General features: G+C 38.4%; 1 protein-coding gene across 5 annotated transcripts in view; it reads left to right on the top strand.

The window, feature by feature from the left end:
* Positions 1 to 25,271, top strand: part of PLCB4 (phospholipase C beta 4) — a 381,108-nt gene that overhangs the window by 210,985 nt on the left and 144,852 nt on the right. For all 5 annotated transcript variants that reach the window (XM_043986572.1, XM_043986571.1, XM_043986575.1 and 2 more), the window contains 3 exons: positions 12,049 to 12,129; positions 12,820 to 12,879; positions 14,414 to 14,557. In XM_043986572.1, the coding sequence (XP_043842507.1) occupies positions 12,049 to 12,129; positions 12,820 to 12,879; positions 14,414 to 14,557 (285 nt within the window). The remainder of the gene's footprint in view (positions 1 to 12,048; positions 12,130 to 12,819; positions 12,880 to 14,413; positions 14,558 to 25,271) is intronic.

The following is a 25,271-nucleotide window of genomic DNA, read 5'->3' as shown; positions in this document are numbered from 1 at the left end:
TATTAAATACACATGCTAAATCATTCTGCCCTCCTCATTTCATATACCCTAAACAACTCGTCTGGCTTCATATCTTTGGCTTCTTGTCAGAAATATTTAATTATGGTTTTTGGCTGACCTTCTGCACAACTTCCTGCTGTAAATTATTTACGTATTCCAATAGAAGTGTCCTTGAGCACCAGCAGAGGGTTTTGTTGTTCTGTTCATCTCTCTGTCAGAGTTCAAGCCCAGCCCTCTATGGCCCATGCTTTGTTCTGAGTCTTACCAATGTAAACAAGAATGTTCAAAATTCAGATGCCCCCTTAGTTGTGGCAGGATACCAGAGAGTTTACTGCAGTTATGTTTTGGATAAGAACCAGTCAAGCAAACTGTCAGTAGAGTATGTGAAAATAAAAAGCTATTGTGCTAAGTGGCCTTTGGGGCAGACCTCCCATCAAAAGGATCATTTCACTCCAGTGCCTCCTGAGAAACTCCCTCATGCCTATGATAGCTAGCACACAGTGTTCAAACTGGGCCCATCGTCTCATTTGAGGATTATAGTGAATTGCATCTTTTTTCTACCATTGTTCCTTGGATCAGATGATTTAGGATTCAACTACACAAATATTAATCTATGATTCAACATACCCTATCCCTCAATGCCAATTAATGTAATTGACAGGTTGTTCTGTGCCTCAGTAGGTAAGAATGACTCTTTGAATCATATATTCAATTAATCAAAGACATAAAGTAGATCTGAACAAGACCTAACTTTATTGAATCAATCCATCATTCAATCAAGCACTAGGTGTGGTTAAGATCCTAATCAATTGATGAGGAAGTTTTGAACCTTTGGATAAAATCAGATCAAGATACACTGGAAGTATATTTGTGATGGATTGAAAGAACTAGACAGTCCACTACACTTATGTATGTTAGAAAAGACATTTGAACAGGGGAGAAGTCAAGTTTCAGGAGGCACTTAAGTACAAGTAAATCTATTTTTCAAGTATTTGGAGGGTTGTCACCCAAAAGAATCTTATTTGGACTTAGCTACAGAGGGCAGAAATAGGAACAAAGGTTGAATAGGAGTGTATTTTCACTTGACTTCATTCTCTTTGGGCTGCACTCCACCATGCTCCTTCTGGATACCTTTCTTTTTCCTGTCCCTTTTCAGCTTTTTCTGTGTTGTCTTCTCTTTGGATTGTAGGCTCCTTGAGCACAGTCTACTTTTGTTTTTTGTATCTGTATTTCTAGCACTTAGCACAGTCTTTGTCACATAGTAGGAACTTAAATATCTATTGACTGAGATGAACAATTTTCTAGTAGAACCACCTGAAAGTAGAATATTGTTTTGGTAGAGAATGGGTTTCCCCTGTTGGAAATCACCTTGCAAAGGTGGGTAAATCTTTATGGGTCACATTGTAGATAAAATTTTGTTCAGTTACTGGGGTCCCTTAAACACTCTGGTATTCTGGTATTCTGTGGATCCCCATGCCCCAAACTAATGGGGAAAAGGGGAAAATCTGTCAACATATCATCTTTGCCTCTTACCTCCTTAAAATGTAAACTTGAGGGGCTTTTGATTTATTTGAATAATGCCTAGGACATAGCGGACTAAAGATAATTTGGATAATTTTAACAAGGTTTCCTTTATTACTTGGCTAGGACTATGAATTTCTTTAAAAGAATTTTTAAATGACCAGAGATAGTGGTAGAATAGCACAGTGATCCTTCAGTATCTTCACTTGCTGAAACATGACATCAGTTGACCAAAATTTCATGTCATAATATAATTCATTGCACAAATATTTATTGGGTGTCTGTTATGTCTATTTTTGATGACTTTGCCATAGACTTTATCAAGGCTATATTTTTGTGATCCTATTTTCTCAGTGAGAGAGGCAAAGAGAGGCCAACTTCACAGTCACAAAAACCTAGATTCAGGTCCTATCTCTAACTCATTTAGATTATATATTCCTGTGCCAAGTCACTTAACCTCTCAGTGCTCCAAAGCAGCTATCCACAACTATGAACTGCTGAACAGTTGTTAATCTGCATTGTAGGGGGATCAACTCTTCCAAGCACTCCTCCCCAACACAAAAATCCTTAAAATAGCTTATAATCTAGACGAAGAGATAAAGATTTAAATATAAGAAAAGTCAAGCAACAGTGCACACTACCCAAGCAGAAGCTGCAATTACGGACTATGAAATCATAGAAGAGAGATCACTAGGGGCCGAGATGACCATGGAAGATTTCATGGTCGGTCTATAGTGTTCTTGAAGATTGAATAGACTTAGTTTTTAACAGAAATTAAATACAGCTTCCTTTTAGCGACAATGTGGCAGTGGTGGAAAGTGCATCCGTTTGAGTCAGCAGAGAGATGAGTACAAATTCTGCCTTCTGGTTGTACTAGTTGTGTGACCATGGACAAGTCATCCTGGAGACTCATTGGTGATTTAGGGATAATTATAACACTTACCCCATCAAATTGGAGTCAGGATCATATCATCTGTCTCTGTCTGTCTGTCTGTCTATCTGTCTGTATCTAGCTATCATCTCTATCTACTTTCTAGATATGTGCATATGTATCTATGTACATACGTGTGCATACATGTGTACATGCACACATGTACATTGCTGCGTTGCTGTATTTATGCATGTGTGTATGCACATGTGCATATATGCCTGTCTATACCTACACACATGCATATATGTATACACACATATACACAGATGTTATACATGTATATATAATTATGTATGTGCATATATGCAGATATAATACACACAGAATATGTATATCTATATGTGTGCATACTATACTATGTGTGCTTTATAATATATTACATTATATACATGTGTGTATGTACACAATGCATACACATGTATATAATGCAGTACATATGTAATGCTTTGGAAACATTTAAGTATTATATGCATGTCATCTATTATTAATAATATTTTTTTTCTGCTTTCAATTTAAATAACCATTCAATTGAACAAATCCTTGGTTTGCACTCACTTTACTTCTCTTTGGAAACAGGATGTTTCATATGGTGTGCCCATGCTACTATCACCTAAGAATTTTGTTTAATTAAAAACTTTTTTTAATAAAAAGAGGTGAGTTTTAACTAGTGTGTAGACATTATGTCAGAGGCCTGTTAAATCTCTTCCGCCCCTTTGTGTTGTTTCTCAGCAGAAAAAAACATGACTACTACCAATGAAGTCTGTTTATTTGCTTCGTATGGCAAAAATATCCCTAGCTCTTCAAAGAGACTAATTCTTGTCTATTCTTTCCTTATCTTAACTTCTGAAGCAGAAATGGTTTGCTTTTTAAATAATGTGACTGCTTAGCTTATCCAAGATTGCATCTTGTGACTGGCCACCCACTCCCTCTCTTTAAGACATGTTTTGCTGACCTTCCTTTCCTCCTGCCTGCCCAAATGTATAACTGCTGAATACCTTGGGAGTCATTTTTTGGAGTGCTCTGGCAAGTGTCAGGAAGCCTCTTATAAGAGCCCTGTCCTACAGCATGAGTGCCCTCTCAGAGGTGGAGGACTCAGTATACCCAAGTTAGAAATGCTTGTTCATCTGTGTCATCTTTCTTCTTCCCTACCCCCCTCTCCCTCCCTCCCTCCCTCCCTCCCTCCCTTCTTCTCCTTTCCTCCCCTCCTCCCCCGCTCTCTCACTCTCTCTCTCTCTCTCTCTCTCTCTCTCTCTCTCTCTCTCTCTCTCTCTCTCTCTCTCTCCCCCCTACCCCCTCCCCTCTCTCTATTTCTGTCTGTCTCTCACACACATACAAATACACACAGCCTTTCATTATGAGAGAATCAAATCAAAGTGATTAACACTGAAACATAGACTTAGTCCTATAAACCAAGCCAAAATGGTTGAAGACTTACAGGAATACAATGACTGTTTTTGTTCTCATTAATACCTGTGTGTCCTCCTACAGCCTTGTTCCCAAACTTTCAGGTCAAATGTTTTTATTTAGTCAACACATCGAAAGCAAGTCCAGTCCACAAAGGCCTCTGGGCAGATATTCAAAAACTTATTGGCAACTCTGAAGGCCGAAACTTAGCATTCTCCCACAAAAGAAAAGAATCAAAAAGGATTCCCAAGTGGCAAGTGCTCAACTTAGAAATGGCATCTCAGGGGCGGCTAGGTGACACAGTGGATAAAGCACCAGCCCTGGATTCAGGAGTACCTGAGTTCAAATCTGGCCTCAGACACTTGACACTTACTAGCTGTGTGACCCTGGACAAGTCATTTAACCCCCATTGCCCCGCAAAAACAGAAATGGCATCTCTTGGATTTATATTCACTCTGTAGTCCCTCCTCACCCCTTCTCCCTTCTCTGCTCTCCAAGCCATCCCAAATGCAAAACAGAGTTGAACTGAACAAGTTCTGACTCCACAACTGGAAATTGAGTAAAGCAAAGTTGATGAAAAGATTTTCTGAGCATAGCCACATTGGCCCCAAGTTTCAGTTTCATTAACAAAAACAGGTATAAGAAAGCAAGTAGATTTTTCCTAGATTCATGTTTTGCTCTGATTGCTTTGTCGTAGTTCTCATAAATCATTCCAAGTAAGAGCCGTTGTGAGAATGTGAGGATGAAGAGTTCTTCTTCTTCCTCTTCTTCTTTTCTAGAATAACAATAAATTAGGCTGGGCTAGTTGTTTTCAAATTGCACACCAAAGTCATGTTCTCCCATTCTTGTATTCACTCCTCAAATCAGTATGTCAGCTCCCATGATAGGTAATTGTTGGGGGAAGAGATTCCATTATTTATATATCTGAACTAAGTTTTTAACACCTTGGGTTTTTAAACTTTGAAGAGTAACAACTTGATTCTATCGCTATCATATTGTTTTTAACCAATATTTATTGTCTCCAACTGTATGTGAATGATATTGTTCTAAACAAAAGGAGACAGTTCCTACTCTCAAGAAGTTTATATTGTATGATTGAGTTATTTTTCGGTTGTGTTCAAATCTTTGTGACCCCATTTGGGGTTTTCGTGTCAAAGGTACAGGAGTGGTTTGTCATTTCCTTCTCTAGCTTGTTTTATAGATGAGGAAACTGAGACAAATGAGGTTAAATGACTTGCCCAGGGTCACACAGCAAGTATCTGAGGCCAGATTTGAACTCATAAAGAGTCTCCCTGACCCAGCATTCAGCCACCTAGCTGCTCTATACTGTAAAGATGCTTACAAGTGCTTTTTGAATTTAGATTAGAATTTATACTGTCCTGAGGCCCAAAACACTGTGGATTGGACATGATTTCCAAGAACACTGTGGCTGAGATTCTCCAGCCTATGCTGCTATGCCCAGACTTGTCCCTGGAAGGTTTTGAAAAGTACCTGGGCATAAGAGACACTGTTTCTCTCTGCTGACAATTTCATTGTGTTTAGCTAGGCTAAAGCTGTGGTTCTATATGGAAAGAAATGCTGGTGGAAAATAAAGTCCCTAAATTGCCCCATGCTGAATAAATAAAGAAAGAATAAATCCTGACTCAGTTGTATCTTATAGACAGGGAGTACTTGCTCTTTTTCCAAATTTGAAAACTGGGTGAATAGTATATATTTTATATAACCACTCTGTTGACTCTCCAATAGTAAAAACTGACATTCAGACGTTACTTTCAAAAATTTACTTTCCCTGAGCTTTAGAAAATGGTTAACATGGGGGCACCTAGGTGGCACAGTGGATAGAGCACAGGCCCTGGATTCAGGAGGACCTGAGTTCAAATCCAGCCTCAGACACTTGACACTTACTAGCTGTGTGACCTTGGGCAAGTCACTTAACCCCAATTGCCTCACAAAAAAAAAGAAGAAGAAAGTGGTTAACATTATTTGAGGCAACAGGATGCAAGGGTTATTCTTCCCCAATGGGAAAATAAAGGAAAAAGTACTGGATGAAGAGTTTGGAAATGTAGATTCTAGTCATTGCCCTTCTGCTCATTTTCTTTGTGACCTCATCTGTAAAAAGAAGCTGCTGGTTTTGTTGTTGTTCAGTTGTTTAAATTGTGTTCGACTCTTGGTGACCTTATATGGGATTTTCTTGACAAAGATAATGTAGTGGTGTGCCATTTCCTTCTCCAGCTCATTGTACTGACAAGGAAACTGAGGCAAACAGGGTTAAATGACTTGGCCAGGGTTGCACGCTAGTAAGTGTCTGAGGCCATATTTGACCTCAGGAAGATGTCTTCTTGACTTCAGGCCCCCTACTGTAACACTTATCTGCCTGTGCGAAAAGAAGCTGCTGGCTAGATTATCTCTTAGGCCTCTTCCTGCTCAAAAATAGTATAACTGGGATAAATAGGAACAGTCAGGAGCATGTGTTTGAATTGCAAGCCCCAAAAAAAGTTTCAAAAATTTTTCCAATATTACTCATTCACTGTATAATAAGCTAATACCTAGCAGAGAAAGGATCCCTTCCTTTGATGCCTCTTAGTACATATATTACCTTGGACAAGTCACTTAACCCTTCTAGGTTTCCCATTTCATCAGTTTTGCCTCACTTCAATCCAATTCACTCGTAAGTCAAGGCATCTCCCTTCTGATGTCATTGGTGCTCTTTAAGAGAGAAAGATGAATGACAGTCTCTAAAATGAGAAAATTAGATTATATGGCCTCAACTCTCTCTTCCTGCTTTTGGTCTATGAAGCTTCTTATTACCTACGGGATCAAATGTAAATCCTCTGTTTGACATTCAAAGCCCTTGGTAATCCCCCTCTTCACCCCTTTGCAATCATCTTATATTTTACATCATCGCCCCTCCCACCTTTTATAGGAAGCCTTTTCCAAGCCCCTTTATTTTTAGTGCCCTCCCACTGTTCATTGTATCCTATATAGTATAGATTAGAATTTATAGGGGTTGAGTGTATATAATTGTTTGTGCATTATATCATTAGACTGTGCGCTCCTTGAGAGCAGGGTCTGTCTTTTCTCTTTCTTCAGGGCAGCTAGGTGACTCAGTCCTGGAACCAGGAAGACCTAAATTCAAATTTTGCCTCAGACACATACTAGCTGTATGACCCTGAGCAAGTCACTTAACCACTCTTTGCCTCAGTTTCCTTATCTGAAAAATGAGGACATCAGCACCAACCTCCCAGGGTTGTTGTGAGAACCAAATGAGGTAATAATTGTAAAGTACTTAGCACAGTGCCTGGCACAGAATAGGCACTTAATCAGTGTGCACTGACTGACTATGGTCATACAACCTTTGCTTGAAGACTTCCAGTGAGGAGAGACCCAAAGCAATCCATTCCTCTTATATATGACTCTCATGGTTGATAAAATTTTCCTAATATCAAACCTAAGACTTCTTCCTTGCAACCCGCATCTATTGTTTTTAGTTCTGCCCTCTGTGTCCAAATACAGCATGTTTAATCCATCTTTCCCAGAGTAGCCCTTCAAATAACTGAGAGCTATTATGTTGTTCCTTCCCCTTCCTCCCCCCACCACCTGAAAAGTCTTCCTTTTCCAAGCTAAATGTCCCCTGTTCCTTCAGCAATTTATATGGCCGGGAGTCAAGCCCCTTTGCCATGCTAGTCGACTTACTGTGGATGTCCTTGACCTTATCAATGCCTTTTCTAAACTGTGGTGCCCAGACCTGAATATAATAAATACTCTACAGTACTCTGGATGTGATCTCACCAGGGCAGAGTACAGTGGGACTATCACTTATTATTACTATAATCTAATTGCTTCATTGACTGGCATTAATGGACTGAGTCTGTGGTCATAATCCAAGTGCTGGTCAATGAATGTTAAAACTGCTGTTAGAGGGCAATATAGATATGGAATTTCCTTCACACTGTGTTAATGACTTAGGAAACTTGTTAAGGCGTCTTACTGGAGACAAGTAGAAAGAATGTGGCATAGGGTGATGTCCTTTTTATTACCCAGTAACCTAGTAGATATTATCATTGTCTTCAGTAGTTTATGAAAAATCATAGAACATTTGGCCTTTATACAGCTTACATTTAATTAACTGGTTCATTATAGAAATGTACAGTTAACTCCATGTAATGGTTAGCAAAGTTTTCTGAGATATGTAGACACAGTTAACTATGCCAGGAACCTCTTCTGAAAACTGTGTTTTTTGTTTTCTGACCTTCAATTTTGGATTACAGTATGGCTACCAGAGGCACTGGATTTTATTGGTGGGGAAAAATAAAACATACTGAAATATGCTAGATAGCATTTCTAAGTTATATGCAACTTAGTTCTGACTCTCATATCTTGAGGAGTGGTGTTTGGGGTTTTTTTCCTCTCAAGAGAACTGAGCTTTCTTTTTTTTTAAGTCAATATGGAGAGGAGATCTAAAGCAGTAGCAATGGCTTTAACATATAACCAGAGAAACTCAGCAGAGATTTTTTTTGCCTTTGAATTGAAGTGACCATTGGAAGGATTTGATTCTTTTTGCCAATACCAAGCAATTGCAGCTTGTTTTATTTATTTTTTTCCTGATGTAAAATATTTTAGTGTTCATACAGAAATAGTTGTGGACCTCTGAGTACATTACCAGAGATTTGCTCATATGGCTCAGATTCATTCATCAGGAGATTTTCTGTCACATTAACTGAAGAGCAAATCCATAGAAATGGAATGTCACTATCTTCAGTTGGGTCTTTTCTCTTTGGGCCCACTCTTTAGCTAGTTGTCTGTATGTACAGTGTTGAAAATGTTTTTTCTTTTTAGCCACAGTCACTGATACTCTAAAAGTTTGGAACTACAAATCCTTGGTACAGGATTTAAATTGATAAATGTCTCTAAGACTTTTCTCTAGGACTCAGTAAGAACACTTTTTATTGCTGTAAGTAAGGACTTAGATGGTCCTAATCCCTATAATTGCTATTTATTTATTTTAAATTACTATCTTCAGATATGTTTTATTGGCTGGGTTCTTATTGCTGGCATTACAGTAATACAGTGAAATTCTTTGAGTACCACCTCCTCCCAGAAAACCCCAAGTAGATTTGTTGGAATATTGATGCCAGATCTTAGAGCAGTACAAATAGTACACAAATGATGTGAATATAATTTCCAGAGCATACTTTTTCTCCCTTTGAGAGAACTTTTTGTAGTCTCCCAGAACAGTGATGCTTTTGAGCTAAAAGACATTTTTTAATGTCAGCCATCTTCTTAGAACTAAGAACCTAGATATTCAAATTTTGACTCTAATTCCAAACAAGATGCAAATTTAAAAAGGAAAATTCAGTCAATCATCTGGGCATGTTTATAGGTCCAGACACCAAGACATAGAGAATGAATGCTGGGATGTGTGAGGGCCAAAATTGGATATACGGAACATTTATCTCCCCCTTTGAACTTTCCTTTTATATATACCTCCCAAGCCAATAAGAAAAGGAGCCTCTGAGCTTTAGTTCAGAAAGGATCAGGTTCTATTCCTTGGGAATTAATTAGACCACAAAGGTGAAACCAATTAAGGAAATAAGGAGGTAGAAAACAGATTGATAGTCTTAGCTCTAAGCTTAGTCTATGGAATTTAGGCTTAAACTCACCAACCCCAAACTACCACCAGACTGAGAACCAGCACTCCCGACACAGAGCACTAAACATGCCACCACAAGCGGAGCTTTCCAGGCCCAAAAGAGCTCGACCTTTTAAATGCCCCACCCACCAGAAGTTGCCTCCCTTCCGGTCGAGTTTTCCTCCCACAAAAGAAGTCCTTCAAAAGCTGCTTAATGGCATGCGCAGTCTCAGGGTGGGCCAGGTGTGGCCCCTCCCAAATGATTCAGCTAAAATTTTCAATATTAATCCTTACCACAAATAATTTTTACCACATTCCCTCCTTTGTTTCATTGGACAAACTCGAATGGGTTTGTTCAGTGAAACAGCCAAAAATAACAGAATATAATATCCTAGGCTAACTAACAATATGTTAATATCAATATAGAAAAGGGAGAGAGAAAGGTTTTGTCCAGAGGGGCGGTCTCTCATGAATGCGATGCTTTGACATTGGTCTTGCAGAAGGTGGGCCTCTGCAGAGACTGCATGTTACAGATGGTGTATATAATAACAGAAGGAGAAAACAAAACAAAACTGTTCATATAAAGTCTCTGAGTTCTCTTGTCTTCTTGGAGTGGTAAGATGTCATCAGGAGGAAACTGGACTCTGGTCTGAAAAACTGGACTCTGGACTCTGGTCTGGAAAGCTGGATTCTCTTCTTTAACTGTTTGAATTGCTGGATCTTTTACTAAACCTTAGCATAGCATTGTCAATGATCAAATTAATACATTCTATTACATTCCCCTCCTTTATATAATAGAGGGTTGAGGTAGTTATGCAATCTATAACACTTCTTACCACCATGTGTCTGAATCAAAGCCAAATTTAGTAACGTGTTCATGACACCTAAAAATGTTATAGAAAGGTTATCATACCACATCTCATGGTTCTGAGACAGCCAGTGATTGTGCTAGGCCACAGGTGGATGGATTCTGACCATGCCAATAGACTTAGTGGGAGAAAAAGAAAACAAGTTCAGTTAAACTAGGTTATTTTAGGAGGGAGAGAGGAAGAAACTGGACTATGTCTAGCAATTGTGCTCTACGTGTACCTGTCTGTCCTCTTGTTTCACGTATATTCTCTCCAGGGCCTGCGTTAAAGCTCACAGTAAGAGCAGTTAGTCTCTGAAATGATAAGTTTCCATAATTGATAAATCGCATATTAATTTCACCAAAGACAGTATGATGGTAAAAATGTGTGTTATACTGCATAGCTGAGGATATACTAGTAATATAAACAATAATTCCAAACTATACCCAGAGTATAATGACATATAAATGATAAATGAATGTAAATAGCTGATTATATCAGGCATTATTACATAATCTTCTTTGAGCAAGTAAACACAGCATCTTATACATGAATTCTCTAGTATAACAGTAACAGATACTTAAAGTGGTAATCAATTTATCAAAAAGAAATAAGACTTCAATCAGCAAGATTCAATATTCAATATGTTCATTGATAAACCAAGCAATAGGTTTCAATAACCCTTTTAGGTTACAATAACACCTCCCCCCCCTTTTTTTAAACAGAATCCCATTTTTAAAAACTCATTAAAAACTCATGGTTCTCTCAAAAAAAAGAATTGTGGTAGCTTCTGAGGCCCAAGGGCCCCACCCATAGCATATACTTAAAATGTCTTTGAAAAGTCACTTAGTTTACAAAACTGAGTTAAAAAAAAAAGCAAGGGGCAGCTAGGTGGCGCAGTGGATAGAGCACCAGCCCTGGAGTCAGGAGGACCTGAGTTCAAATCTCGCCTCAGACACTTAACACTTACTGGCTGTGTGACTCTGGGCAAGTCACTTAATCCCAATTGCCTCACCAAAAAAAAAAAAAAAAACAAAGCAAAAGAAACAAAAGTCAAAAACAAAGGAAAACCAAAAACAAAAAGCAAAAGATTTGCTAAGCACCCTTTTGTGCTCTTAAAGAACTTAAAGGTGTGGTGAATTCCAGGCCTTTTCAATGCCTAGGCCTTTCTCTTTCTCTTCACCAAATTCTTATTCTCCTTAATAAATGCTTAAAAGTCCAACTCTTGCTAAAGCTTATAATTTATTGGTGACCACTCAGATATTTTAGACAGACTAGCTAGAATTTTAGCCCCTTACAGATGATTGGCAGAATTTTTCAGATGGTTGATTTGGCACTATGTAGTTATAGGCCAAGATTTGCCATAACTAAGAAAAGTAAGAAAACTTAGAGAGTAGAAGCTACTAACCTGTCATTTCAGTTCTGATGGCTCTTTTCCTTATGCCTTTGGTAACATCATTAAACTTTGTAACCTGCATCTGGGTAATAGGATTGCTCCTCAGACAAGATATGGGAAAAAATGGGAAAAGGCCCATATTCATTTGATTCTAATAAGGAATGGGTGACAAGTTTTACTTTTAATTTGAAGTTTTAAGTTTAATTTAAATTTATTTTATGTTTATAAGAACCTAATACAAGGTATTAGTTTAGATTATATTTGTATTTGTTTTTAGTTAATAAAAGTGAGATAATTCACTAAAATTTTTCCTTAACAGGAGTCCTTTGTATTTGAACCTAATTGCCTCTTCAAAGTGGATGAATTTGGCTTCTTTTTGACCTGGAAAAGCGAAGGCAAGGTACAGTAAGACAATGAATTGTCTACACTTTATGTGACAGCTAGTTTTTAAATCCTTTCACTTAGAGATAAATCAAATCAATAATTTGCTAATATGTGCCAGGCAGAATGTTAACAGCTCTGGGGTATAAATATAAGCAAAAAGATGGTTCCCAACCCAAAGGAGATCACATTCTAATGAAGGAAGAAAACACCTAAAAGGCAGCTGCAGGGTGGGAGAGGTGGAGGGTGAACATGTGGTGACAAAATATAGAGAATGACATATGGGCTGCTCTGGGCAGCCTCAAAATGGACGTTCTAAGAGGAAGTCACCAAGGGTAGAAGGGAGCCACAAAGCCTGAGGGAATACAAAAGGAGATGAAATAATCTCTACATAAAAGTTAAAGGAACTTAACTTCCCTTACCCTGAGTTCTGAATTTCAAATTTTACAATACATTAAAGTCTTTATAGTCATGTGACCCCTTGAAATGGAAAGTTGTGTTTCTCTATTATTTCAGGTGCATGAAAGATATAATCCACATTTTTTTTAAAATTACTTCTTTCCTTCACATTAATCCAATACCTTCACCACTATCATCATTATTGGTTACCACCTGTGGAGAACCTACTATCTAAGATGTTGGGTGTCTTTTAGTACAAATACATATTACCAGAACTCAAGCTCATTGTTGCCTTTCTCTTTGTTTCCAGGAAGGACAGGTGTTAGAATGTTCCCTGATCAACAGCATTCGTTTTGGATCTGTACCAAAGGTACTCTATGATTGGTTTATACTGTTCTTTTAAACAGATAGTGCTTCATTTGGGAAGTAACCATGGCTGAAGTAAACATCAGCCATTTACCATGGGGGTAAAAAAAAAAACACACTTTGAAAATTAGATAAGCTTTAAGACTTGGTTCATTTTAAAATTTATTATCCATGGCTGTATCAGAAACTTGTTTGCCTATTCAAAGGAGGATCCCCTGGGGGATTTCAGGAGGTATCTTACTTCTTTAAAAGACTTTTCTGGTAATTTTCTGTTCAGCATCCAGGATACATCTCTTCTAACTGGAAAATGAAGTTGACAACCCACACTATCCTCCTCTTTTTTTTTTTTTTTTTGTTTGGCATGGAGTAATTCACTCCTAGGATGGAACTGACGTGGAAATTGAAATGGCTTGTATAATTCCATGTCTGTACCTGCATACTAAAAGATGTCAACTCACTTTAAAGGCTAGAATATGTTGCTTTGCTGTTAAGGGGAAAATGACAGAAACCATAAAACTTACTTTCCAAGGATGAGTGTGTTTGAATAAAAGTTGTTTTCATTTATATGGATATCTTAAAAGATATTTTTTTCTTTTAGAATATTTCAGTTTCCACACAGAGCACATGATAAACACCTCCATAACTGACACAGTTTGGTATATACATATGATGTTGACCTGAACTCTGTAAACATATTTGCTTTTTAATTTTTGTGGGGCAATGAGGGTTAAGTGACTTGCCCAAGGTCACACAGCTAGTGTCAAGTGTCTGAGGCTGGATTTGAACTCAGGTCCTCCTGAATCCAAGGCCGATGCTTTATGCACTGAGCCACTTAGCTACCCCCAACATACTTACTTTTAAATAGATTCAGGGAACCTATTATATTTCTGTAAATTGGGATGTGCTCTTACTTTCCTAGTCTTCCTAGTTTTCTCTAGCAATAGTAAACCTTTCAATTGCCTTACCTAATTCTAATTTAAAGATATCATAACTTTCAGAGTCATAGAAAAACTTACTCTGTTTCTTGGGCTGTGAGACAAATTTTAATTTTTATCTTGAATTACAGTGATAATCAATTGTGATAAATTGGCGTGTATCCTCTAGAATCACTTAGGTGAGACTACTGAAAAATTTCACAGTGGTAGATTTAAAAAATTTACATAGGTAAATTTCAATCAAATGTCCAAACTTTTCACCATGTTAGCATTAGGCCTAAGGATGACTATAGGAAGGAAAGAGACTCTGTCCATAATTAGGAAGATACTGGCCCCTACTTTCCAATATCAACAATATTGCCATATAATGCTTATCACATGTATCGCAATTGGATTGTCAGTAGTCTTTGATCATTAGACTGTAAGAAAAACAGTTGTTTTCCAGAAGAACCTCAGGGGATGGGGGGTTCCCCCATACTGGAGGTCTTCAAGCTAAGTCTGCATGACATTTACCACATTGTACATCGTTAATTAAAGCTGTTAGTTATGATCTCATTGTTCCCTAAGTAATGTGCCATCTAACCAGCTTTCTTTATGAAACAGGATCCCAAAATCCTAGCAGCTCTTGAGGCTTTTGGAAAATCAGAGAGTGACCTGGAGGGGAGGATAGTTTGTGTCTGCAGTGGCACTGACCTGGTTAATATCAGCTTCACTTATATGGTGGCAGAAAATCCAGAAGTTGCTAAGGTATGCTACCTTTAAATAATATATATGTTTGTATGTATATGTGCGTGTGGGTTTCCTTTTCTTTGCTGGAATATTTGCACTATAAGTCAGCATGAAGAAACTCTATGTTAATATATTGCCTACACATCTAGGGCAAGTCACTTAACCCCTCTGGGCCTTTCTTTTCTCATTTGTAAAATGTGGTGTTTAAACTAAATTATTTCTAAGATCCCTTCCAGCTCTAAATCTTATCAATTCATGCCCATGAAATGTGGGTGTACCATGGGGCCCTCTTCTTTTCTCCCTCTATACTATTTCCTTGGTGATCTCACGGTTTCAATTATCATCTCTATGTTGATGATTCTCAGATCTATTTATCCAGCCCTAACCTCTCTCCTAAGGTTGAGAGTCACATCTCTAACTTCCTATTAGACTTTTCAAAATGGATATCCTTTAGACAACTTCAAGTCAACATGTCCAAAGCTGAACTCCTTATCTTTTGGCCAGAATTGTCACCACTTCTGAGCTGCTTGATTCCTGTTGGGGGCATCAGTTTCCTCCCGATCTCCCAGACTTACAACCTAGATGTCATCCTTAATTCTTCACTCTCACCTGCCAGTATCCATTCTGTTGCCAAGTCCTGTAGATTTGCCTTTCAGACCATCTCCCATTTACACCACCTTTTCTCTTCAGACACTGCCACCAGCCTGACACAAGCGCTCATCATCTCATTTCTGGACTATTTCAGTAGCCTCCTGGTTGGTCTTTCCGGCTAGAGTCTCTCCCCTCTCCAGCCCATCTTCCACTTAGCTGTCAATTTGTTCTTACTAAAACTCAAATCTGATCATATTTCCCCCTATTTGGTAAATTCCAGTGGCTCCTATTATCTCCACAATCAAATATAAAATCCTCTTTGACTTTTAAAGACCTTTATGATCTGGCCACCTCCTACCTTTCTAGTATGTTTATGCTTAACTCCCCTTCATATATTCTGTGATCTAATGACACTGACCTCTGTGATGTTCCTCTAACAAAGCACTCCATCTATAGACTCCAGACCTTTTTACTCGCTATCCCTCGTGCCTGATCTCCATCTCCTGGCTCCTCTAGTTTCTTTGAAATTCTGGCTAATACTCCACCTTCTATATGAAGCATTTCCCGATCCTTCTTAATTTTCAAGCCTTTTCTCTGTTGGTTATCCACAAATTATCTTATATGTGGCTTGTTTGTACATAGCTGTTTGCATGTTGTTGCCTCCATTAGACTATGGGCCCCTTGAGACCAGGGACTGTTTTTCCCTTTCTTTGTAGAACCAGTACTTAGCACAGTACCTCGCACATAGTAGATGCTTAATAATTATATATTAATTAACTGACTAAATTACAGAGTCTCAGATTTGGAAAAATCCTCAGAAGCTATTTCATCCCCAGTTCAACACCATATTGAACATCCATTAGCTCCTTGGCAACCTCCAAAGAGGGAAAACACACCATTCCTTGTAGTATCTCACCCCACTTGTGTGTAACTCTGTCTTCTTTGCAATTTTTACCCATTTTTTCTAGTTCTGTTTTCTAGAGTCAGAACAAATCTAATCCTTCTTCCATTTGGATGTCATTTAAATACTTGAAGATAATCATCACATCTCTACTAAATCTACTCTTTTTTTACATCAAAAATCCCAATTTTTCCACCAATACTCATGTGGCATGATCTTGAGAACTTTTGCTAACCTGTACTCCCTCCTCTGGATGATCTTAATTTCATTAGGTTATTCATCTGTCTCCTAAGATATAACTAAACAGAGTTACTTAGAGGATTTTCTTCTTGAGTATAGCTTGAAATTGAATTTTCCCTGTCCTCTCCTTTCTAATTCTGTGTTATTAGCCTGATACTCTCTGGCCTGTGTTCTCAGGTCCATCATAATCATGTTTAAGGCTCCCATTATCAAATGAGATAATATTTATAAAAAGCACTTCGCATAATGCCTCACACATGGTAGGCACTATATAAATACTTATTCCCTTCTCTTCTCTTCTCATTACTTAAGCAATACGTCTATGTCATAGACTGAGTCTTCAAAGACCCATGAGCCTGACAATCAGTGGCCTTTTTTCTTCTGGGATTGCATGCAAGGAAGTGAAGAAGAGCTCACAGAATCAATAAAGCTAGAAGGGAGCTCAGAAATTATACATTCAGTTCACTTTCCTCATTTTTCAAATGAAGAAACTGAGACCCACAATAGTCAAGTGCCTTGTCCAAAGGTCCCAAAGGTAATAATGGTAGTCATAAATACCTGGTATTCAGATACTGAACATGTTTTGTTTGTTTACACTATCAGCTAATGATGATATTAAAAAGGAACATAGTCAAATATTCTCTCCACTGTATCATGATGCCTTGGGGAATGTAGTTTGTGAGCCAAAATTAGTCATTGTTCCTTCTTTCTGCATTTGTGTTATGCATATCTTTCCACTCTGTAGTTCCCATAGCAGCATTTATATTTTCGAATTGTTCATTGACCACTTAGAGAATACTATGCATATTTTTGAGGTACAAATAACCAGGAATATCAACCTTGGGAAAATTAGCCTGTATACATTGTTACAATATCACTTGCTGTCTCTGCCAAAATTGCCTGGTCCCTTTTAATGGTAGTGCTTTCGGTCTATTGATTATATCCAATTTATCTTATGTATAGTTTGTTTGTCCATTTTTGTTTGTGTGTTGTCTTCCCCATGAGACTGTGAACTCTTTGAAAGCAGGGACTCTCTTTAGCCTTTCTTTATTTCCTCAGAATTTATCTCAGTGCCTGACACATAGTAGGCATTTAATAAAAGCTGATTGACTTATTAACCATAGCAGTGATAAAAGTGAGCATTCATAGAAATGTAAGACAATAGGAGTAAAAGTCATTAGAGATCATCAACTCCAGGGATTCTTAACTTGGGGTCTGTGAACCTGATTTCAAAGAGTTTCTTAACTATATTTTAATATATTGGCCTTTGTAGTCTTCCTTTTTATTTTATGCATTTAAAAACATGATTCTGAGAAGGGGTATATAGACTTCTCTGGACTGGTGATAGCTTACATGACATAAACAATATTAGGACCCCATGATCTGTTGCATCCTCATTATTTTACAGGAGAGAACACTGAACTTTATGAACTTAAGGGATAGTTGGGACACCAGAACTCGAAGTAAACCATGATGCCACAAACCCTGAAAAAATACAGCCCTGAGACTAAAAGTCATTAACTTTTTAATAAAATTCCTACTTTCCTGGGATCTAATTTCTGTCAGTCTTGAAGTATTTTCAGAGATTAGGATATGATAAATGGCTCAACCCTGCTATAGACTCTATATTCAGTTATATGAGGTCAGTGGAGAGAGAAATCAATATGAGTTGGAACAGTAAGAGAAGGTGACCTGGTAGAGGTTGAGGAAAGCACATCAGGTACAAGAACCAGCAGGAACAAAGTTTTTTGAATGGAGTGATAGACATTCAAGTAAAAAACAAGTACTGTGAATGGGATGGACAGTAAGAAATGTAGTCTGAGTTTCTCATAAGAGGAATGAATTTTAAATTCTAGAGCTAAAGCTAGTGTTAAACTCCCTTTATTCTAGTATTCAGCAAGGGGAATAATCTAACTAACACTGTGCCTAACACAGCACTTGGACACGGTTACTTGGTACTTAATTGTTCCATGATTAACTGAATAGTCAGGACAAGGCTTATAGAACAAGATGGAGTCGTTCCACTTTTCTTGTATGTAGTAGCTCATGGTGAATTCCAGCATGGGCTCCCAACTCTGCAACCTCCCCAAATGAAATGTATCTCTGCCTCAGTTTCTTTATCTATAAAGGAGATCATAATAGCACCTGCCTCCCAGGGCTGTCGAGAGGATCAAATAATTGTAAAGCACCTGTCGCAATGCCTGGCACATCTTATATGTTAGTTGTTACTATTAACATTGCTGTTATTATTCGTCCATATCCAAACCATCACTTTTATTTCTCCCTTTACCTAGAAGGATCTCCATTTTACCTGTTGAATTCTTCATTCTTATCCATTAAAATCCAGTTTCAATGTGAGGAAAAAACTTCCTAACAATAAAAACTTCCCAGAAGTGGAGTGGACTGCTCCAGGAGGCCATTTGTTGAAGGCCACACTGGAGGTCTTCAAACAAAAGCTAGGCGATGAGGGTCAGCTAGGTGGCGCAGTGGATAGAGCACTGGAGGCAGGCGGTCCTGAGTTCAAATCTGACCTTAGACACTTGAGACTTACTAGCTGTGTGACCCTGGGCAAGTCACTTAACCCCAATTGCCTCACCAAAAAAAAAAAAAAAAAAAAGCTAGGCAATGAGTTGTCAGGCATGTCATAGAGAGGATTCTTTGATAGGCATGGTTAGGACTGGATGGCCATTGAAACTCTGGTTCTGTAATTCATTGCGTGTTGACCACTCCTCAGAAGGTGAGCTCCTTGAGGGAAGCAACCACATTTTTTGTCTGTCTTTGTATCCTCAGCACTTAGCACAGTGCCTTGAACATAGTAACTGCTCCATAAATAAATTTATGTTGACTGAGTGACTGGCTATGGGGTTGGTGGACATGCATGTGTAACATATACAGTATGAAAATGTCACAGAACCATAAGATTTATCTTCTTTTGGAACCCAGTACTTTACAGGTAAAGAGACAACAGGAGAAGGCTGTTGGTCATTGAGGGGAACTTTTATTGTCCTTCAGTGATCTTGAATTCTAAGCCTTTCAAAAATATCAGAGAGTTAAGCCTCCAGAGAGTATTACTCAAGCACTTTCTCCTCAGAATTTTCTATTTCATTAATTTACAAATGAGCAGCTTCACAGATATTAATCCCAGGGTGCCTAGTGGACAGTCATTACATGTCACAGCACTGGCTTGTCAGGGACTGACCCTTGGTTCCGTGGCTATACAGGTTGCTATTGGCTAATGTTTCCTTCCTCCCAGATTTTTACAGTGACAACAATCTATGCACATATTCAGTACTTTGTCTTTTAAAGTAAAAATTATACAAGTAGCTTGACTTCTTAATCATGTTTAATATCTTCATCTTAAAGCTTATCTTCCCCATCACTACACTTCTACTTATCTCTGGCAGAATACCAAATTATCGTAAGGAGAGGTTATATTTTTTAAAATATACTTAGGTCTAATTACCATTAGCTACGATATTGGCAGAATTGATAAATTAAACAAGGTCATATGTAGTGAATACTGTATAAGAGACCATTTCATAAATCTTGAAAGATACTTCAATCAGTGGCATTGTTCATCTATGAGAAGAGAGTCAATTTTCAGAGGCAGAGCCAAGATGGCAGAGAGAAGCCAGTAAGTTGCCTGAGCTCTCCCAAATTTCCCTCGGGAACAACATTAAAATAAGTTTCTAAACAGACTGTGGAGGTACAGAACCTACAAAAAGACAAAGTGAAACAATTTTCTGGCTTAAGATAATGTAGAAGGTCTTCAGGAAAGGTCTTTCTCACCTGGGTTAAAGGGGAGTGCAGCTCAGCACAAGCCAGCTGAAGGCTCTTAGCAACAGCACAGATCAAGCAGCTAAGGACCATTGGTCCTACCTCAACAAGCTAACAGCACATCAGGCCAGTTGTGAAGCCCCCAGCTTCAACACAGAAGACAATCTACTAACTGGGGTATCTGCTCCCCAGCAGGTGCAACTAGATTGGGCCACCCCAATGCAGTGAGCAAGCTGCAAGATGCTGAGGCCTCAGAGCAGAAAGTCAGTGACTGTGGGTCCCTGGCCTCCAGCAAAAGAAGCTTGGGACACTGCGCACTGTACCCCTGGGCCAGAGCTCAACTTTAAAAGGCACAAAGTAGGCTAAAATATGAATAAGAAACAGAAAAGAACCCACACCATAGAAAATTGCTATGGCGACAGGGAGGACCAAAACATAAGCTCAGAGGAGGACAACAATCTCAAAATGCCTATATGAGAAAAGTATCATAGGTTGGTAGACAACCTAGAATAGAGTATACTCATATATAAAATCATAACCTGACCAGGAGGGAAACTGAGTGTGTTCATGAATCTTGGGCTCTTCTTTTAAAACCAATTTTAGCCATTTTTACTTTTTTGGTGAAAGTGGTTGATCTATTCCCCCATCTAATCAATTGTATGTCTAGACACAGATTCATAATTTTAGAATTAAAAGGAACCTCAAAGATCAAGAGGTATAATCACCCTCCCCTCATTTCTTAGATGAGGAAACTGAAGCCCCAGTGAGGTTTGCCCAAGGTCACTTAGGTCTTAAGTGAGTGACTATGCCAGGGTTTCAACTGAGATCCTCGGAGTCCCAAGCCCAATTGGTCTTTCCATTGTACCATACTGTCTCCTGATATTAGCACAGCTTCTATTAATGCATTTATTAACTCTCTTAATGTATCAAAAAATTATTGTTTGGGTTTTGTGGTCACATCACATTGTTGCTGTATAATTAGTTTTCAGTCAATTTAAACCTCAAAGTTTTTTGTTGGGAGGGGATTCCCCCTAATGTGTGAACTGCTGTTAAGCTGAAACCCCTTAGATCCCCTGTAGAAAAATTGTAATGATGGTAAGACTAATCTGCCGCCCAGTTGTCCAAATGCAATATGTGCTATTTCCTATATAAGTTTATTCTAGGTATATGCACTTAAGAGGGGCAGCAGGGTATAGTGGATGAAGAGTTGACTAGGAAAACCAGGATTCAAATAGTGTCTTTAAAACATACTAGCTGTATGATCCTAGCTACCTCCCAGTGCCCTTAGCATCTGTCAAAGACAGTAAATTTGTATGGTTGCATCGGCATTTGCCTTTAAATCCCAGTATCTGGGAAGGCTGAGGATAAGGATCCTTTGCATTCCAGAGTTCTGAGCAACAATATGGTTAAAAGTAAATGAACTACAATATACTTAAAAGTAAATGGGGGGGGTGCAGCTAGGTGGCGCAGTGGATAGAGCACCAGCCCTGGAGTCAGGAGGACCTGAGTTCAAATTTGGCCTCAGACACTTAACACTTACCAGCTGTGTGACCCTGGGCAAGTCACTTAACCCCAATTGCCTCACCAAAAAAAAAAAGTAAATGGGATGGGGCAGCTAGGTGGCACAGTGGATAAAGCACTGGCCCTGGATTCAGGAGGACCTGACTTCAAATCCGGCTTCAAACACTTGACACTTACTAGCTGTATGACCCTGGGCAAGTCACTTAACCCTCATTGCCCTGCAAAAAAAGCAAATGGGGTGCAAAGACATCCCCAAAAAGAGAAAAAGACCTATTTGTACAAAAATATTTATAGCAGCTTTTTGTAGTGGCTAAAATTGGAATCAAAGGAATGTCTATCAATTGGGGAATGGCTGAACAAGCTATGGTATATGATGGTGATAGAATATTATTGTGCTGTAAGAAATGACAAGTGGGATGATTTCAGAAAGGCCTGTAAATACTTATATGAGCTGATGTATAGTGAAGTGAGCAGAACCAAGAGAACATTGTGCACAGTGACAACAATATTGTTGATGAAAATTATAAATGACTTAACTATTCTCAGCAATACAATGATCCAAGAAAATCCCAAAGGACTAATGATGAAGAATACTATCCACCTCAAAAGAAAGAACTGATATTGATGGAACACAGACTGAAGATGCTATGTTTCACTTTCTTTCATTTTTTTTCTTTTATTCAAGTTTTCTTGTACAAAATGACCAGTATAGTCATGTTTTACTTAATTGCACATTTATAACCTGTATCTGATTGCTTACTGCCTCAGTGAGGGGGAAGAGAAGGGAGAGAAGGAGGGATAGAATTTGGAACTCGAAATTTTTAAATAAAAATGTTTATTATAAAAAAAATAACTCGGGTGTCTACTAAGTTTATCACCAATATAGTTCTCCCTTGGCAACAGGATGTTACCAAGCTAAAGAAGGTTGAGCCAGCCTAGTATGAATAAAGAGAGCAGGTTTAAAGTTTCTGTGTCAAGTCAGTATTGGGAATCAGACACATAAGTGGCTTCCAGCCTGGCTAATATGGGTAGTTGTCATTTTTTCAGTTACATCTGACTCTCCATGAGCCCTTTTGGGATCTTCTTGGCAAAGACATTGAAATGGTTTGCCATTTCCTTCTCCGGCTCATTTTACAGATGAGGAAACTGAGGCAAACAGGGGTAATTGACATACCCAGTGTCACATAGCCAGTAAGTGAGGTCAGATTTGAACTCAGGAAGATGAGTCTTCCTGATCCCAGGCCTGGCACTCTAGACAGGAAGATGAGGTCTCAAAAAAATAAATAAAATAAATAAGGAGATGATTGGTAGGTAGGTAGATATCTAGACAGACAGACAGATGGATAGATGAAGGGATGAACAGACAGATAGATGAAGGAACAGATGGATGGATGCATGGATTGATATAGATAACAAATAAATAATCAGATAGACTCATTAATAAATGAATAGACAAAAATAATGAATGAGTAAGCAGATAGATTGAGACATTAATAAATGAGTAAGCAGATAGATGATAGATAAATAAATAGATAAGTGGATGATAAATTGCAGAGAAAGTGCTAACCTACATTAGTAGAATGGTTTATTCATAAAGGTTTCCCTATATCACTGAAATCACGATCCAGGCCTTCTAGTGGTACATTGTCCTGCTGGAATGATTTGGCAGTAAGAGATACATGAGATTACTACAGATGCAAAGGATTATAATTCATTGTCCATTGAGTTAGTAAAAAATTCCAAAGAACTAGAGCACTTTAGAGGTGGATAGGGCTCTAACTGATAGAGTCTTATCCCCTCATTTAACAGGTGGATTGGATTAAAAGATCCTCAGAGAGGTAAAATGGAGGCACTAGGACTTGAACCCAAAACTCCTGGTTGCCAGTTCAGGGTCTCCATGATCTAAAGCAAATCTAATTCTACTGCTCAGTCAGAGAAAAGTTATCTTTACTAGAAGGAAGGAAGACATAGGAGTTAATTCATGTAACAGAATTAGAATGGCTTAGTCACTTTATTAGGCAACTGAATTTATTATCACTTACCATTCTAAGACCTAAATTCTAAAATTTGGAGTTCATCTTTAAGCCCTTCATTTAAAGCCAAAAGGGAATCTCCTGTCTCACTTACCTAAATGAGACCCTTTGTTACACTTTTCCCACTCTTTTGGAGATAAGATTATTTTTAAATGAATACTGGTAGGAATATATTATTGACCTGTTCAAACCATGATTACACCTCTATAAGAGAAACCCATTTTATGGGCCCTAAGCTTTTTACCTTCCTGAGTGCAGAATGGAAGTTTTGATCACTTTTTCCTTGTTCATATGGGTGTTATGATTAAGCAAAATGATACTCATCAAGCCTCAGGCCTTCTCAGAAAAGAGGTGCCAAGTAAATACAAAGTATCATTTTGTCTACATATCTTGTGACAGTAAAAATACTTGTAGTTTTTTGGTTCAAAGAGAAGGTGGCTATAAAAGACACCTTATTGTTCTTTCCCTTATTTATTCCCCTTCATTCATTTGCTTGGGTTATTGATACATAATGGTGTTAATTTATACATATATATATGTATATATATGTATGCAGACAGTTCTTACTTTATGCAAATTCCCATTACACAAATTCAACTTTACATAAAAAATTCTGAAAGAGATCTGCATTCCACAAAACAGTTATGTTTACCATAGCAAACTGTGTTCTCTCTATGCTCCTGCCCCTCAGTCTCCCCACACTGCACCAAAAACAGACAAAAAAAAGTCTTCCAAGTGAAAGCAGAAGAATGAGTCTTGGGCTTGGCTTGAGATCTCCTGTGATAAGGACACTTTTGCCCCATTCTACCCACTATCTGCCTTCTGTCTGTCCTCACTCGGGTACCAGGCCTGTCCCCAGCCCTATGTATTAGCCATCCTTTCATCTGGCCCCCATGTGTTCTCCCCTCTACATTGCCACCTGCATATGTTCTTCCTCTGGGTTCCAGCCAGGCCCTCACATAGCTGGCCTGGGCCCCCACCTGTTCCTCCTCCTTCTCTCCCTTCTCTGTTCCTGGTACCTAATCTGTGTGCTACCCCCTCCCTTCAAGAGCTCTTTCTCCCTTTCCTCTCTGTGTCCCTTGCTTGCTTCCTCCATCCCTTCTTCATGTCTGTGTGCAAATTCATGTTACATAAAAGAGAAATATGCTGGAACTGTCTGTTTAAGTAAAGCAGATGTCTGTGTATATATGTCTATACATACATATATACACACAGACAGTTGCATACAGACATAGATAATTGCATTTATACATGCATACACACAGTTGCTGTGCTTTACTTATACACATGTATATCGATATATATGTATATTTGTAATATGTATATGTATATGTATACACATATAATATTAGAGATCACTTCTAGTCTTCCTGTTATTCCTTCTCTGAAAGGAGGCTTGGCCAAGTTCTAAGCCCAGTTTTTGCATATGGTTATTCCTCCTAATACCTCAGCTCATGGGGTTAAAGGGAGCAATACAACTCTAAGAAAGGCTGGGAAAATTATTTTTGGACATAAAGATTGAGTAATTGTCATATAACAGTAGTTGACAGGGAACACAGATATAGGATCCCACAATGTTATTTTTAGAGGCACTTTTCAGGATAGAACTGGACTTTAATGGGGAACCCATGACAATATTCAAGGCTTTAACCCTGGTGCCTTGGCCTCC

Source organism: Dromiciops gliroides, chromosome 2 (genome assembly GCF_019393635.1).
Source record: "Dromiciops gliroides isolate mDroGli1 chromosome 2, mDroGli1.pri, whole genome shotgun sequence".
Lineage (NCBI taxonomy): Eukaryota > Metazoa > Chordata > Mammalia > Microbiotheria > Microbiotheriidae > Dromiciops > Dromiciops gliroides.
This window is presented reverse-complemented; position numbering and strand designations above follow the sequence as displayed.